The sequence below is a fragment of the Haliotis asinina genome, chromosome 7 (genome assembly GCF_037392515.1).
Source record: "Haliotis asinina isolate JCU_RB_2024 chromosome 7, JCU_Hal_asi_v2, whole genome shotgun sequence".
NCBI classification, from domain to species: domain Eukaryota; kingdom Metazoa; phylum Mollusca; class Gastropoda; order Lepetellida; family Haliotidae; genus Haliotis; species Haliotis asinina.
The window spans coordinates 50,717,471-50,732,612 of NC_090286.1; the positions used below are offsets into that span (position 1 = coordinate 50,717,471).

A 15,142-nucleotide genomic window follows, 5' to 3' on the forward strand; every position below is an offset into this window, starting at 1 on the left:
TGTAATTGCATAATGATTCTTGCAGCATTAAATGAATTGTTACACTTACCAAAGGGATATATTCATGTACAGTCGCACTAGACATCGTTCTGCGCGGAGTTTGTTGTCTTGGTCAGTGACTGCTTTTCGTCTCTGAGGAGAGACTATTTTTCTTAAGGCTATCTTTATATTTACAAAGTCTGTACATGGATAAAAAATGTTTGAACTAAGGTCTGTCAACTTTGTTTTAAAGTCTGAAATGTCTTTAAATGTAAAGGTTTGTGTTCTAAGAAGGCACGTACTCTCTTGTCGTGTTTTGTAAACACAATGCCATCAAAATACTGGCTGATAGCGTATACAGACCATGGCTTTATAAGCATAATGTTACTTAATGCTGCAACACGAACGCAACAGTGTCAGAGAACAGCAGTCACTAGCGCTAATCCTATTTCAAGAAACAGTACTTCATAATTAAGGTATCGACAGCTCTAATAAGTGTGTGAACTTGGTTTAGAGCAGTTGTAAACAATATTCCAAGATGATGGTGGAGGAAAGACTCGAGTGATGCTTCCTTTAAGTGTTTACTTCAGGTGACCCAACGAGCACAAGTGCACCAACCACGATACGTAATCATGGCGAAGCTAGAAATCCAGCCCTCCATTTTGCACAACTAAGGGACACAACTCTACACTGAGAAAAAGAGTTTTCATCGAGGATGAACAAGTAAATGCGACTAAAATCTACAAGTGCCTCCTTGAGTTTCATATTCATTGCACCACGACTGATATAAGTGAATTTGTATTCCAGTCACGGCCTACATCGAGCACACCCTGGTATAGTGCAAAGTCGTCTACAAACTGTAGTTACACGATGGACTAGTTCCCAGTGATGAGCATGCCACAAGAAGACTTTAATACATGGACAGGGCGATCTGACTAATTCTAACTTTCAGACCTGGCGCTGTGTTCGGTAGCTGGACTTTCTTGGTGATAAATAGTGTAACATTGTTGACAGACATATCAAACAGTATTCACACTCATCTATTGTGGAGTCTCAGCCTGTGTGCTCCCATAACTGTTGAAAGAAACAACACATTCAGTCCGACCACATAAGATTTTATTACATCCTTCCAATCAGTGACGGTACATCACAACACATCCGTGCATAACAGCCTGCATTAACATATACATCTAGGTTACACTGATGACCCTCAAGGACTGAAAGATGATGAATGCGAAGAACTTCACAATAAAACATGAGGTATTATACTATGATAGAGCATTACAAGTATAGACAAGGGAAATACGATGATATACTGCCTAGATTGGTGGAAACAATGACCAGCATGATCAATGAACATGAGTGAGTGAGCAAGGTGGGCGTTATCAATGCAGTTTCAACCAGAGCTCACATTTTCTGCAACAAAATACCAACAACGTACATTAATGGATTTCCAATTTCTTAAAATAACTAGGAGACTGATGAATTTACTGAAAAAACCTGAACAGAATTTCTCCCAAAGGACAGATACACACTTCTTGCATTACCTAAAGCTCAACAGCCAACTAACTCCATGATATACAGCTCCCTGACCATAAAACAGTAAAGAAAGCAATGAAAATGTGCAAAGGTTTATTATCTATTGTCCCAAACACCATGTCTGAAAGGGGAATTATTTAGAAGATTATGCCAATTTACATTCTAGACAAAGATAAACAATCTACATGGTTACCATTCATACAAGAGAAGCAAGAATATACATCTGTAACAATACATGCACAGATATCCTTGAGACTATCAACATTTCATATAGGGAAAAGTCATCTGGAATTCTTTTAGAGACTATGTATCTTTTCAGCTACAAAACATTATTTTTTAATCGAAATTTAAGTTAAATTGTCTATTCCTCAAAAAAAACAAAAAAACAAAAAAACACACGGTCATCTTGAAACAATGATTTTTCATTCAAACAATTCCAATTTTTATTCAACAATCTGAAGTATGATAATTTATTTAGAAACCCAACTCTCTGCTCCCTCTCCATCAAGTCAAGTATGACATCTATCATGTTTGAGTTAGTAGCAATGTTATACATACCGTTTCTCAGGATGTGTAGAGGAAGTGTCACAGCCTTATACAGATTTAACTTCTAATGGTTGTAGCATTACCCTCAGTACAACAATGATCTACTTCACACTGGAATGTGGGAACAAGGACATTATCCTCAAAATTTAGAACTCCACATACATGGGAGTGCACAGGAGGGCCTAACTCGCAACACAGAAGATAAAATCTACAATTTCATCCAAGACACATGATGAGGAAACTGAAAATAATCATTCTTCACCAGACAAGAACATCCAATCAAGTCAAATACCAACAACGAACTCACATTTTGATTTCACAAATATGTTAGAACCTGTTTCTTTCATTTCACAGATTTTTGTGAGCCCATTTATTTCAGAAACCTTCAGTATTAAAACCTATAAATTGTAGTCAATCACAGAGGACTAATAAAACTAGAATTCCAAATACTCCACTGCAAGTTCATATAGAATTACATGTTCCTCAAAATACACTTTTCTGATAGCTCTGTGATGAATGAAAACAGACACTTTCAATGTAATGAAAATATTTAGAAAGTTCCACAAAAGCTAATCTGTGAAACAACAGAAATTTGGTCTATGGAGGCATTCCGCAGATTTCATCTAACAATGACTAGAGTCAAGATGATAGATTCGACATTTGTTGTACACTTTGTAACAATGATAAACAAAGATATGAGCTATACATACAATGTCCTGTATAAACACCTACAGAGGACATATCATCGTGATCATATACACTACTCACAGATCATAACCAGATTGTATCCAGACCTGCATCGCTGCCCTGGTTGTCAGACAGCTGATAGCATGGATGTATACATGGTATAATACCATAAGACAGAATATGCACAGAAGTCTGTAAAACTGGTTTATTATAATCTTATTAACAAAGCTGTAGATATCATTCCATGGAATAAATGTCAATACAGCTCAAATAATCACTGATAATAAATAACAAGTGTGCCCACAGATAAGTCAGTGCAGCATACAAGTTCACACAGAACTTTTTATCTTATTTTCTCAAGTTATATACTATTTTTCAGGCTCATATAACACACAGTGAGACATTCCTTAGCAACATGTGGCAATACACTTGGCTGCTGGCTTTATATATATATATATATATATATATACATGTATATATATATATATATCTCACATACCTATAGTGCCCAGCTCATCTGGACACCAAACTTTCATATAATTAGTTGTACTAATACTATCTGGACAGGACTGATGAAAGCTGTATCGCCAAACCACACAGGTTTCCTCGTGATTACATGTTTTGATACAGCAGCCCATCAGTAGATAATCTTGACTATTTTACGATATGTAATTTACTGCGTGCTGAGCATGTTCCTATGTTATTCAATGTACTACAAGCAATCTATATGGAATTGTGAGAAAGTTCACAGGTTCCTTGACAGTAAACTTTAATGTTTTCTGATCTGTTTCAGTTGAGATGTGCATTTGTTCTGTCTGGAATGGCTTCAAGCAGCATGACCTCATCTCATTTACTTGTTGGGGTACATGGTGGCTTTGGAGGTCTGAAACACATAAATTCCAACCATAACTTGTATGTACAGTGATGACACAAAATATCAGAATGAATATATAATAAAATATCAGAACAAAAACAATTTGTGTCCCATTCATATTCAGATTAACAACAATGATATATGCAGAGACTGCTGTCTCTTCATTGTGATACTCCTCACTATCACCACACGTTGTAGTTCACTAATGCCCTTGCCAAAGTATTGCAAGCAGTGAGTTATCTCCCTTTGATCACCCACTCAAATAATGTCCAGCATGCGGTTTTACTTCTAAGTTAACAGCAGCTGTCATATGTATATACTCTAGACATGATTTCCACTGGGATGCATGTAAACAACATAATACACTCATCAGCTGCCAGGCAGGGTCAACAACCATCATACAGAAGTTCAACTCAGTTATGTAACAACATGATGTGACAAGATTGATAACAGGGCAATCACACTAAATGTGTTCACAATGAAACCATCTCAGCATCACCTTCAGTAATGGTGTTCAAAATAGAACACCCATAGTTCTTGCATTTGTGCAACTAAACATATTCACCACATCTGTAGTCAATACATTAATGATGCAATTAAAATCCACAGTATTGTCTTCATCAACAGTACCATATTCACAATATCTAAATGTACTCACCTGTAAAATTGCTACAATCAATCCAAACAATCCAATAGCACTGCCAAAAATTTCAATGATAAGAATTTTGACAAAGAGAGTCGAGTTCGCAGCATCTGCAAGAGCAGCGCCAGATCCGACAATGCCAACACACACGCCACATGCCAAGTTGGTGATTCCCACTGTCAGACCAGCGCCGAACATCATATAGCCTGAAACATTGTGTCAGCTTGATCAATGTGGTATAAAAACATTAAATTTGGTATAAAATGTCTTTTAATGATTATGTAATACAGTTAAAGTTTATACAAGAGTCAATACACATTCTACCCTGACTTCAGGTAAATACTGGATGGTGATTTCAAATCGAACATGCAGTACGAGGTTCTGAATTAATAACTTAGAGCTAATGTAGTTTTGTGAAAACCTCTGACTTTCCAGCACAGTATGTTTACCTCCTAAGAGATCGAAACCAAGAGATGTACAGCAGTCATCGCATGATTTCATGTTTCTTTTCAAAGTTGGAACCTTTGCTTCTATTAATTTGAAACAATTCCTCATCCATGTTACAGATTTTCTCATTATCATGATCACAATATGCGTGCAATATGTGTTCTTATGTTTTCACTCACTCCGTCTGTCACTCTCATTATCGTGATAAACAGCCTATGACTGAGAAACAGTGAAAGGAAAACTGTTTTGTCAATAAACATGGTCAACATACACTGAAGATGTCCTACAGTCCAAGGGAACTAACTCTGAATTAACTGAAGCATTCCCCTTCAACATGTACAGTTAAATGGCTACATCAGCCAGACATTTTTATATTTGGGCAGAAACGTAAACCATGTTGATATGATTGTACATACATTTTAAGTCCACCAGACAGTAATAGATATTTATGACACTTACCTGCTGCATAATTTTGGTAGAGTTTCTCCGTGTTCTCAAACTTAGTGATGTCAAAATACTGCAACCAAAAAACTTAGCTCAGCTTTTCTTGCTTGACAATCTCATATCACATATTTGTCAGAACCTGATACAGTCAAGCTGTCAAAACGTTACAGCACAACATGGAGCTTGATGAAAAGGGAGGTAACTTTTCAAAAGTACCATAAACCACTGACTATGTTGACAGAAGCTAAATAGGGAAGAGTGAGTGAGTGAGTTTAGTTTTACGCCGCACTCAGCAATATTCAAGCTATATGGCGGCAGTCTGTAAATAATCGAGTGTGGACCAGACAATCCAGTGATCAACAACATAAGCATCGATCTGCACAATTGGGAACCGATGACATGTGTCAACCAAGTCAGCGAGTCTGACCACCCAATCCTGTTAGTCGCCTCTTACGACAAGCTGAGTTGCCTTTTATGGCAAGCATGGGTTGCTGAAGGCCTATTCTACCCAAATAGGGAAGAAATCCTTTAGATTACTGGTACAATTTAAAATACATGACACCAAAGCCATCACATTTAAGTTTTTGAATTTCTATGTATATGTCTGGACTGGATGGCATTGTCTAGTTCACTTTGGGGTGGGGGTGGGGCAGCAGGTAAACTTCACAGACAAGGAAACATGACTTTCCCCCATTACCGGTGAGTTTAATTTCCTGTGTATAGCAAAAAGGAAGTGATACAACCTCATACACAGCCTCATTGAATTAATAGATTTAAAAGGAGACACAACACCACCAGGTCAAGGTAAGTAATACTGTATTCATGGCAAATGGAGGAACACACTCACAACAAAGCAGTGAACATCCTCATACAGGAGACACTTGCTATGGGATTCATACATTGCATCCATATTGGAAATCAAATCTGCGTCTTCTGTTTTTCACTTCAACCACTAAACTACCACACTTTGTGTTAGAGAATAGCCCTGATTCAGAGGCTGGTACCATTAAAATGAGAATGAATAGCACACATAAATCTGTTTCAGTGATACCTCTGGTCTTATCAGAATACAGAATTTCAAAGTGAAATTCTGACATATCCATGGGCCCAACATCCAGTGGAAATGGTAGTACAATGGAAATGATGGGATTGCTAGAACCATAGCCTTCCTTACTTTCTAAATCTAAATATCAAGTGTTCAGCTTTTACCATTCACTTCAGGAAGGGAAGTCACATTCACTTTTAAAAACGGAATGATGAAACTAACAGCAGAAGGATTGGAATATGTACATGAATTTTTCTTTCCGGTCATCTTTCAAATCACATGTAGAACATTTTAATCATAAATCGGTATTGAAACTAGCTGTAAGCAAATAGGCAACTGAGTACCAATTTTTAAAATTTAATGTTGTGCAAACTTTACAATCTGTTCATGTAAGAGCATGTCTGAATGACTTGTGTTAAACATCACTAGTAACAGTTTTCAAGTTAAATCAGTGAACATCTGTCTAATATGGGCGGCAAAGAATCTGATGCTGATGCTTGCAGCAAAGAAAATCAGTGATATAAACGAAGAACTTTGGGTGTCAAAACAGCACCCCACCATCACCATGCACCTGCTGCATGACACTGAATACATACCACCAAGTTTGTGCTGATGACAATGGCCATGATGATGCCGTAAATGGCGACAGCCTCACAGAAAATAATACTGATCAGGTTCTTGGTCTTGATTCTTGGAGCCTTCACGCCACCACCAGCAATGCTAGCTCCAGTTGTGTAGATGCCCCTACATTCAAGTATAGGAATAGAACCACAGTTTCACAAATCATCTCATCTTCCATAGCATTATATCATGTTGCAAATTTTTAAAGGGATTAAGAAAGCACCATAAGTTCAAAGACAAACACAGAAACCAAACTGTATTCATTATTACTAGCAACTTTGGAGTCCTGACAAAATACATCATGGAAAGTGCAAATGCAAGTCTTGAACATGCAGCATGATTTCCAGTTCAAAATAAAGAAAGTCTCTTGGCTTCTTACATTTCATGATATTTATTAACCACTTTTTATGTAAAATTTGTCCTTTTCTGTACAATGTTTCGTACAAAGACACATCAACATGATGTGTAATAGTCTTGGGAATTGGTTGAATTTTTATGATTGATCATTGAATTATCGAAATGACCTATCATAAAGTTAGTGTTTAACTTCCAAGCAATATGATAAAAGACAATTACGAGTCTTGTCATTGGCTGTTATCAGTCACATGCAGACATGTGTGCCTTTATTAGGAAATACTGACTTACACGACCCAGATGGATACGCATGCTGTGATGTAAGAGCTAAGTGAGTGAAATTCACATTGAAAACAGACCCGTGAAGGTCCCGGGGTAGAACAGGCCTTCAGCAACCCATGCTTGCTTTAAATATTAAAAGGCAACTTAAGAGGCAACTAATGGGACCATAAATTCTTTGATCATGTTGACTACCACCAATTTCCTACGGACCAATCATCGTCAAAATCGATTTATCGGAACACAACTAATGTATAATATTAAGAGAAGAAAAGGCAATGTCACCTATTTTGCCCTAGAGACCTGATTTAGCTCAAATGTTTCCAGTATCCATTCCAACCCATCTTAAAATCCAACCCTTAACTTTTCCTTCTTATATAGATTTGTTTGTGTGTTGTTAAATGCAACACTCAGTGACATAACAGCAGTATGTCAGTTGGTGTGTAAATAATCAGGTTTGGACCAGATAATCCAGTGATCAACAGCATGAACATCAATCTACACATACTGGGATATGATGATGCTAGTAAGTGAGTCTAACCACCTGATCATACTAGTAGCCTCTTGTGACAAGCAAGGGTTGCTCAAGACCAATTCAAAGCTGGATCTTCATGGGTCTTATCTTATGCAGCCATAGTTTTCACTAGTTTTTGTCATTTATACCACAAGCATAGATTATTCATACTCTGAGGAACCCAACACAATGAAACTAGTGCATACTGAACCACAGATGATGATAAACACTTACATCACCTAGAGTTTGAATATGTGTGTGTAACTGAGTGTGCGTGTGTATTAACACCAAAAATGAATTTCTCCACTAACTCAGGGAAACCAACTACAAACTTTATGCAGATGAAATGCATGAGGATCATACATCAAATTGCTAAAACAGCATGAGCAAATATTGTGCATGTGAACAGCTGTGGTGGAAAGTACTGCAAAGAATTTGCAAATTTTCAATGATTTTCATCATTTAATGAACTCCTGAAAATAATCTTTTCAATGTCACATTTTTTTTTTTACAATTCTTCAGTTCATGTATAGACAGTACCTAAAACAGAATAGAATATTTTGCAAAATCTAGTTAAGAACAGATGAGTAAAAAGAGTGTCTAATCTTTTGATGGGTAGTATATAACATGACACCTACATCAATGTAATCATGTAGAGCATGATCGGATTACAGAGCAGTACAAACATAAAATAATGGTCTGTTGTTCTGGTCACTCACCAAGCAGCTCCCACTACAGACAGGGAAATAGCAAATCCTGTCCCAATGAGGGCCCACATGTAGGGGGAAGTGGACTGGAGAAACCTACAACACATCAATACACAAGTCAATACCATTGCATGATACATTTTCCCTCTTAATGAAACATGTTGACCAGGCTGACTATCAAGGTTTCCATAGTTTCTTGTATGGTTAGAAACTGTTACAGATCTCTGATCATCAATCTTTTGTTTTTAAAGTGAACAAGAGACTGTTCATGCTTCAGATGATTCTACATACCATCCAATGTCAAACCTCTGACCCTTGCCAGTCAAGTTGTAGTATAGGCCTGGAAAAAAAATGAAATAGTTTGTATTAAACAGAGTGAAACTTGCAAAGAATGACAACCAAGATCAAAATGTCTACCAAGTTAAAGGACCATGCCATTTCTCCCAATGTTGGACATTTAATAATAAACAACTTGATTACTAATTGACCAGCAATCAGTAATGATCAGTAATCATGGTAATGTTCCAAGGCTCTGTATGAAAATGAATACACAGTTGTATAAAGATAACAAATCCAGTTTACACATGAAACATGTATATGAATATGAAGGCCAGGTAGACAACTGGATCAACTGCCTCTGCTATCAATTTGACCATGTTTGCAGCATTCTGTCAAACCAATATGGAACATGAATACCCCCCAAAATGTTGTTTTTCTTTCTCCACTGCCTGTTTACCAAACAGAGATGTTTATCTTCATTTGACATTAAATGTCCTGATACGTGAACCTGAAGGTTTCTGGGATTATTTAACAAATAACTTAATAAGTCAAAATGTGTGGCTTGTAATTATTTTTCTAAATGAATACCCCATGCTTGCCATAAAAGGTGACTATGCTTGTCGTAAGAGGCGACTAACGGGATCGGGTGGTTAGACTAGCTGACTTGGTTGACACATGTCATCGGTTCCCCATTGCGCAGATCGATGCTCATGTTGTTGATCACTGGATTGTCTGGTCCAGACTCGATTACTTACAGACCGTCACCATATAGCTGGAATATTGCTAAGTGCTACGTAAAACTAAACTCACTCACTCACTCACTCTAAATGAATACACCAGTTATTACCATGACTACATCATGAACTAGCAAAGCACATCTGACTTTTACAATCAGATTACTCTTCATTATCTTAGACCTGGCCCCAATTTCCTGAAACATTTTAAACTGAGTTGGACAATTTGAAACAGCTGAATTTTTAACTCAAGTGTATTTTTAAAACAAAAAGGCCTATTAACGTAAGTAATCTATCCACCAAACTCAAACTGCCGACTAGTTTGAGTTTAATATTGATTCCAGTTCATTCTGGGAAATGCATTTTCTTGCATTTTCTCAAATTTCAGTAAAAACTCCAACTTAAACAAAACCTCAGACTGAAGTTTGTTTCGAGAAATCAGGGCCAGAGATCATGAAGATGGGGTGCAGTAGAATAGCCCATAATATTATTTCTTTGTGCAAAATAATATCTTACGTCATATATGATTATTATATGGTTTTCCAAATGAGACCATAAACCAGAAAGGTGTAATTCTGCTAAATAGAAAAGCAATTTTTCAACATTGCCCACATTACGTCAGATTCTTAATCATGTTAATATTAACCTAAAGTTTGAACTTACCATGCTTGTATTAACTACAAATCCAGTGATCATGGTGATATTAACACTGAAGTATAGTAAACAGACAAACCACTGAATATCATGTTTTTATGATGGGCCAGATTTCCATAAACATCTTGCTTGTTACTAAGTGATTCATCTCTCTGCCCAGTAATTACAAGCAGAGATCATGGAGATGTCCTTAGGCAATGATATTTAGACATTCACATAAATCACATGAATCTAAGTGTTCCTGGTTGCCAATACCGTCAACATGTTCAGCAAATATTTATATTTCTAAAATATATGTGACACTGTTGGTCCAAATAAGTCAGCATGTGTGAAATGAATCTTCCTGATACTGCTGTGCACATTCAGCTTCAACCAATTCCCAGCATAGCTACAGTGGAATGTATCAGTAACTGGGTCATCACCACTATTACAAAACTGTATTTATATCTGCACTCATGAACAGTTATCAGCAAACTTACTTTAGCCTTCAACACGTTCAAGAATACCTATCAATATTGTTGTCTGTTTTCTCAACCAACTGTGCAGAGTACTTTAGATTGCTACATACTTGTACAGGAAAACACCATCCTATAAAGTACTTAAACTACAAGTTTCTTGTCATTTGTCTCAACATTTTATCTCATCAACTGCAAAACAAATTTTTGAAATAGAAGAAATAGTTTTCAGATCAATATTTCAAATCATCTACATATTTTCTTTTCAGTTTGCATTACTTAACAACATTGTGTTATTTCTTAGCCATGTTAAATGATTTATGGTAATTTACATACTGATTCTCTAAATAAGCTAAATATGAGTCGGGGGGTATCTGTACTTAAAACAGTATTAGAACTAAGTATATGTCAGTTATACGTTGCAATGTATAGATTTTTAAGACCAGAGGTTGCTTGGTATGTGTGGTTTTAGAAGGGTAGGACTGAAATACATGGAAGCATACTTCCTATAACGTTCATCCATATTTTCACTACTGACCAGGTGATTCCTGAATATCTACAAATCTAGATAACCTAACCCAGTGTGAAAGGTTATGATCACATAAAGAGTGTATTCAGGGAGGTTAACGATTTAAAAGATACCATCTACGCTGTAGAGTTATGTCTGTAAACAGTCTCCCGTCATATCCTGGACCAGATGTGTGGATTCATGTAATGCAAATGACAAACTGAAGGACACGACCCCCGGCACATAAACACCTTATACTCACCTATAATTATCAAAATGGCTATCAGTATCCATATAAGACTATGGTAGACAAGTTTAGCCGAGAAACCCATGGCTTTCGGGGGTGCTTTAACGGTTGATTCCATCTTGTCAGACAATTATGTTTCTGTCATTCAATAACAGCCTCATATGATCACCTCTCGGTAATATACGCGAAATCACGAGACCTCTAAAGGGAGGTAACATATCAATTTGGTAGCCACTAAAAACTACATTAAAAATGATTTTAAGGTTGCTTCTTTTACTTTGGTACTATTTAGTTAACATAGTTAATCGACCAAATCCATGTAGTAGTGAAATGAAGATATACAACTACAGTAAATAGTTATAGCATATTTGATAACAGGAATGATGTGATATTTTGACATGTGCATCTCGTTATTTATACGTAATTGCTAGAAACCTCTTATCATTTCTTGTCTGTTTCTGAATGACGGCAGTGCTTTGGGTGGATACATATTTATACAGTGTCGTAAAAACCTAAACATCTAATAGTTGATTTGTGGAAGATTGAATTTTCATTTCAATGCCTACAATTTGTTTCATAATTAGTCCATTAGTCCAGATCATTATTACTCGACGTGGAGTTTGTTTTGTTTTGTTTTTTTATTTGTTTCTTGGTTGTTGGTTTTGTTAGTTTTGTTGGTTTGTTGTTTTGTTTGGGTTTTTTTGTTATGTTTTGTTTGTTTCTTTATTCTTGAATGTTTGAAATACAGCATCGAAACTAAACCTTCCAAGTACTAATTCGCAGTGTAGATTTATTATTCAATTTCATTTATGTCTCACCACAAAATATCAAAATGATTTGTTTTTAATTACACCAATTTTCCCATTAAACTGCCATTTGTGAAGTGCACCTGTTGCATTTATGTCATAAACATCTACTTTTAACGAGTCTTAAAGTACACACGCTATACACGATATACACGATATACACGGTGTGTTCTGGACAAAACAAGCACTATTACCACGTGTCCTTGCATCGCAGACAATAAACACCTGTTTATTGCACACCTTGCACCATCAACTGAACATTCACCTCTAACGTGAGCACATTGCAACAGTGACAAATCCTTCACATTCACCACTTTCACGTTGCATCTTTGACAATACACAAAAATGCGAAAAGATTTTTTTTCACCGTGTAGATCTACAAGTTGTTATTCTTTTGCCAAGTCGGCTTTTTGCTAGCGGAAATGAAACTAATGAGCCAGTGACAATATCGTAATATATTTTCTAATATTACGTAAATGCTATAATGTTTTGTTATGCAATGTACCGAAATACTGCTATAAATAGATAAGCTGTCAAGTAGGAACAGTTATCTCCCATCCGTTATTGATATTCAGGATTGGTATTGCTGTAATACCGACTCGTGTGTGTGTTTGTGTGTGTGTGTGAGAGAGAGAGAGAGAGAGAGAGAAAGAGAGAGAGAAGAGGGGCATGAGGACTGTCAAAAACTGCTTCTGTGAAATATGAATATCTCTGTTCATTATTGCGGAGTACGAACTTAAAGAATCAAATGATTCTTTTCTCTCCCATATAACTGCAAAATTGTTGAGTGCGGCGTAAAACTAAACCCACTCACTCTTCGTATAACAGTCGTCAATAAACGAAACCCGACAGAGGATTTGAAAACCAGGTTTTCATCAACACTCTTGACTGACAAAATAGGAATACGGATAAACATTTTTATTCAACCGAAACTGAATAGGGATCTGTGAACAAACCACAGGCAAATGTGAACACCCCACCCTTACAAAGACCAATAACGATAACACAGTATGGCTTTTAGTCATGTATAGGCTATACATAGTACATAGAAAGTATGTTGACATCATGAATTGAAATTAAACAGTCACTTTATCCTGAGAAAAGAGTGCCAAATGTGCCTGGTTTTTCAACATGCAAATGAACAGATTCAATACTATAAGACAAATCTGATGGATAAGAACTTCTTGATTTATTTTTCACAACGTTTGTGGGCTAGTTCTTGCCCCATCGTAAGGTGGATAATGGATTACTGCATCAACTTCTAAGTGCCATTGAAGAATCTGAACAGAGTCTAGAATATGCACATTTACTGGTACAGTACCATGATCGTTTGCAAAAATTACTGATCCTAATGAGTATCCTTTTCGGGTAAAAATACGCGTTATTTCAGGTTTCACTATATACTAGCCAAGAAAGTAGAAAAGAGCATATCTGACTCTTTGAATTGTATCTTTCTTACAAGAATGTACAGAATACAAGTATGCAGCATAATACACGCAATAAAAGCCAAAGGGACATGTCTGCAGGTATGTCAGGGTTTTGATGTAGTGTCTGTTCATGTAACCAGCAAGTAATTCACGAAGGCGTAGATTGCGCGGTTTTATCAGGTAGTGATTTAATATGCAGTGTGTTTTGTTGTTGTTTTATTTTTCTTTTTAATCGCTTTTTATAAAACATTTATAGTAGAAAGCTACTCCCATTTGCGAGAACACCCAGTTGTGAGAAACTGGAGTAGGTAATTAACAAAGAAACATGCCACACTCCCCTATCTCTGAGAATGGATTAACCATAATTAATTAGGAATTAGCTATTTAACTGAATGTTGTGGAGTTAACTTAATAACTCTAAAAAATAAAGAAATTAACCTTCTCAAGGTAAATGGATTTAAAAAATAAACACTTTGCGATGGTAACTTCGTGATCACCTGAAAGAGGAATCAATTTACCACTCAGATTTACGTGTTTTAAACATGTAGCAGTAACTAATGCAACTATAATTAATTCAAATGGGGAACAGGTCAAAATGACCACACGATAAAATGGCCACACTGAACCTAGTAAAAATGACCACAAGCCCTCGTCAAAATGGCCATACCGAAAGGTCAAAACACCTCAATAATAAACACCACGTTTTGTGTGATATAACTTCTTTTCTCATTTTCAAACTTTGATATCAAATACACTCCTAAAAAAAAAGTTAAGCAACAAGTATTTTCTTCCACATTTTTTCTTCATGGGCATATGAAGTAGTTACTTGGCATATAATCCATGCAGGAGAACCCTTATTAAAGCATTTCCCATATTGTTTTTCTGAGAACATTGTTAGCACCGCCTGAACACAACCACCCTCAAAACTCACATGCAATATGCATGGAAAACGTGCTATACACGTCGCACATGCGTTCTGATTGCGTTAAAACTGCCAGCAAGGACAAATTGTTGACAGTAATATTTGAGGACTGGCTAGGCGTCACTTGACACCAATTGAAGTTGCTCAAATTGTTGGAATGGTGCAGGGGGGTCAGACCCAGAGTGCTGTTGCCAACCACTTCAATGTTCATCGAAGCGTCATCTCCAGAGCGATCACTCGTTACCAAACAGACCTGATTGACGACTGAGAGACCAGGCTCAGGTCGTCTAAGGGTGACAACTCCCAGAGAGGACCGATACTTGGCCACCCTAGCCCGGCGGAACAGGTTCACCGCAGCCAGATCTCTCAAGAATGACCTCCAGAGAGTTTCTGGGAACAGAATCTCCACACAGACAGTGAGGAACAGACTC

At 36.7% G+C, this 15,142-nt stretch overlaps 1 protein-coding gene across 1 annotated transcript; it reads right to left on the minus strand.

Annotated features, from left to right (window-relative positions):
- Nucleotides 1–1,077: 1,077 nt before the first annotated feature.
- LOC137291255 (V-type proton ATPase 21 kDa proteolipid subunit c''-like) lies at nucleotides 1,078–11,737 on the minus strand. Its single transcript, XM_067822556.1, has 7 exons — nucleotides 11,572–11,737; nucleotides 8,971–9,019; nucleotides 8,692–8,775; nucleotides 6,801–6,948; nucleotides 5,175–5,232; nucleotides 4,284–4,474; nucleotides 1,078–3,634 (listed from the first exon to the last, which is right to left on the minus strand). Exons 1-7 carry the CDS (start codon nucleotides 11,672–11,674, stop codon nucleotides 3,602–3,604), a joined length of 666 nt encoding a protein of 221 aa, XP_067678657.1. The 5' UTR covers nucleotides 11,675–11,737; the 3' UTR covers nucleotides 1,078–3,601.
- Between the last annotated feature and the right edge of the window lie 3,405 nt (nucleotides 11,738–15,142).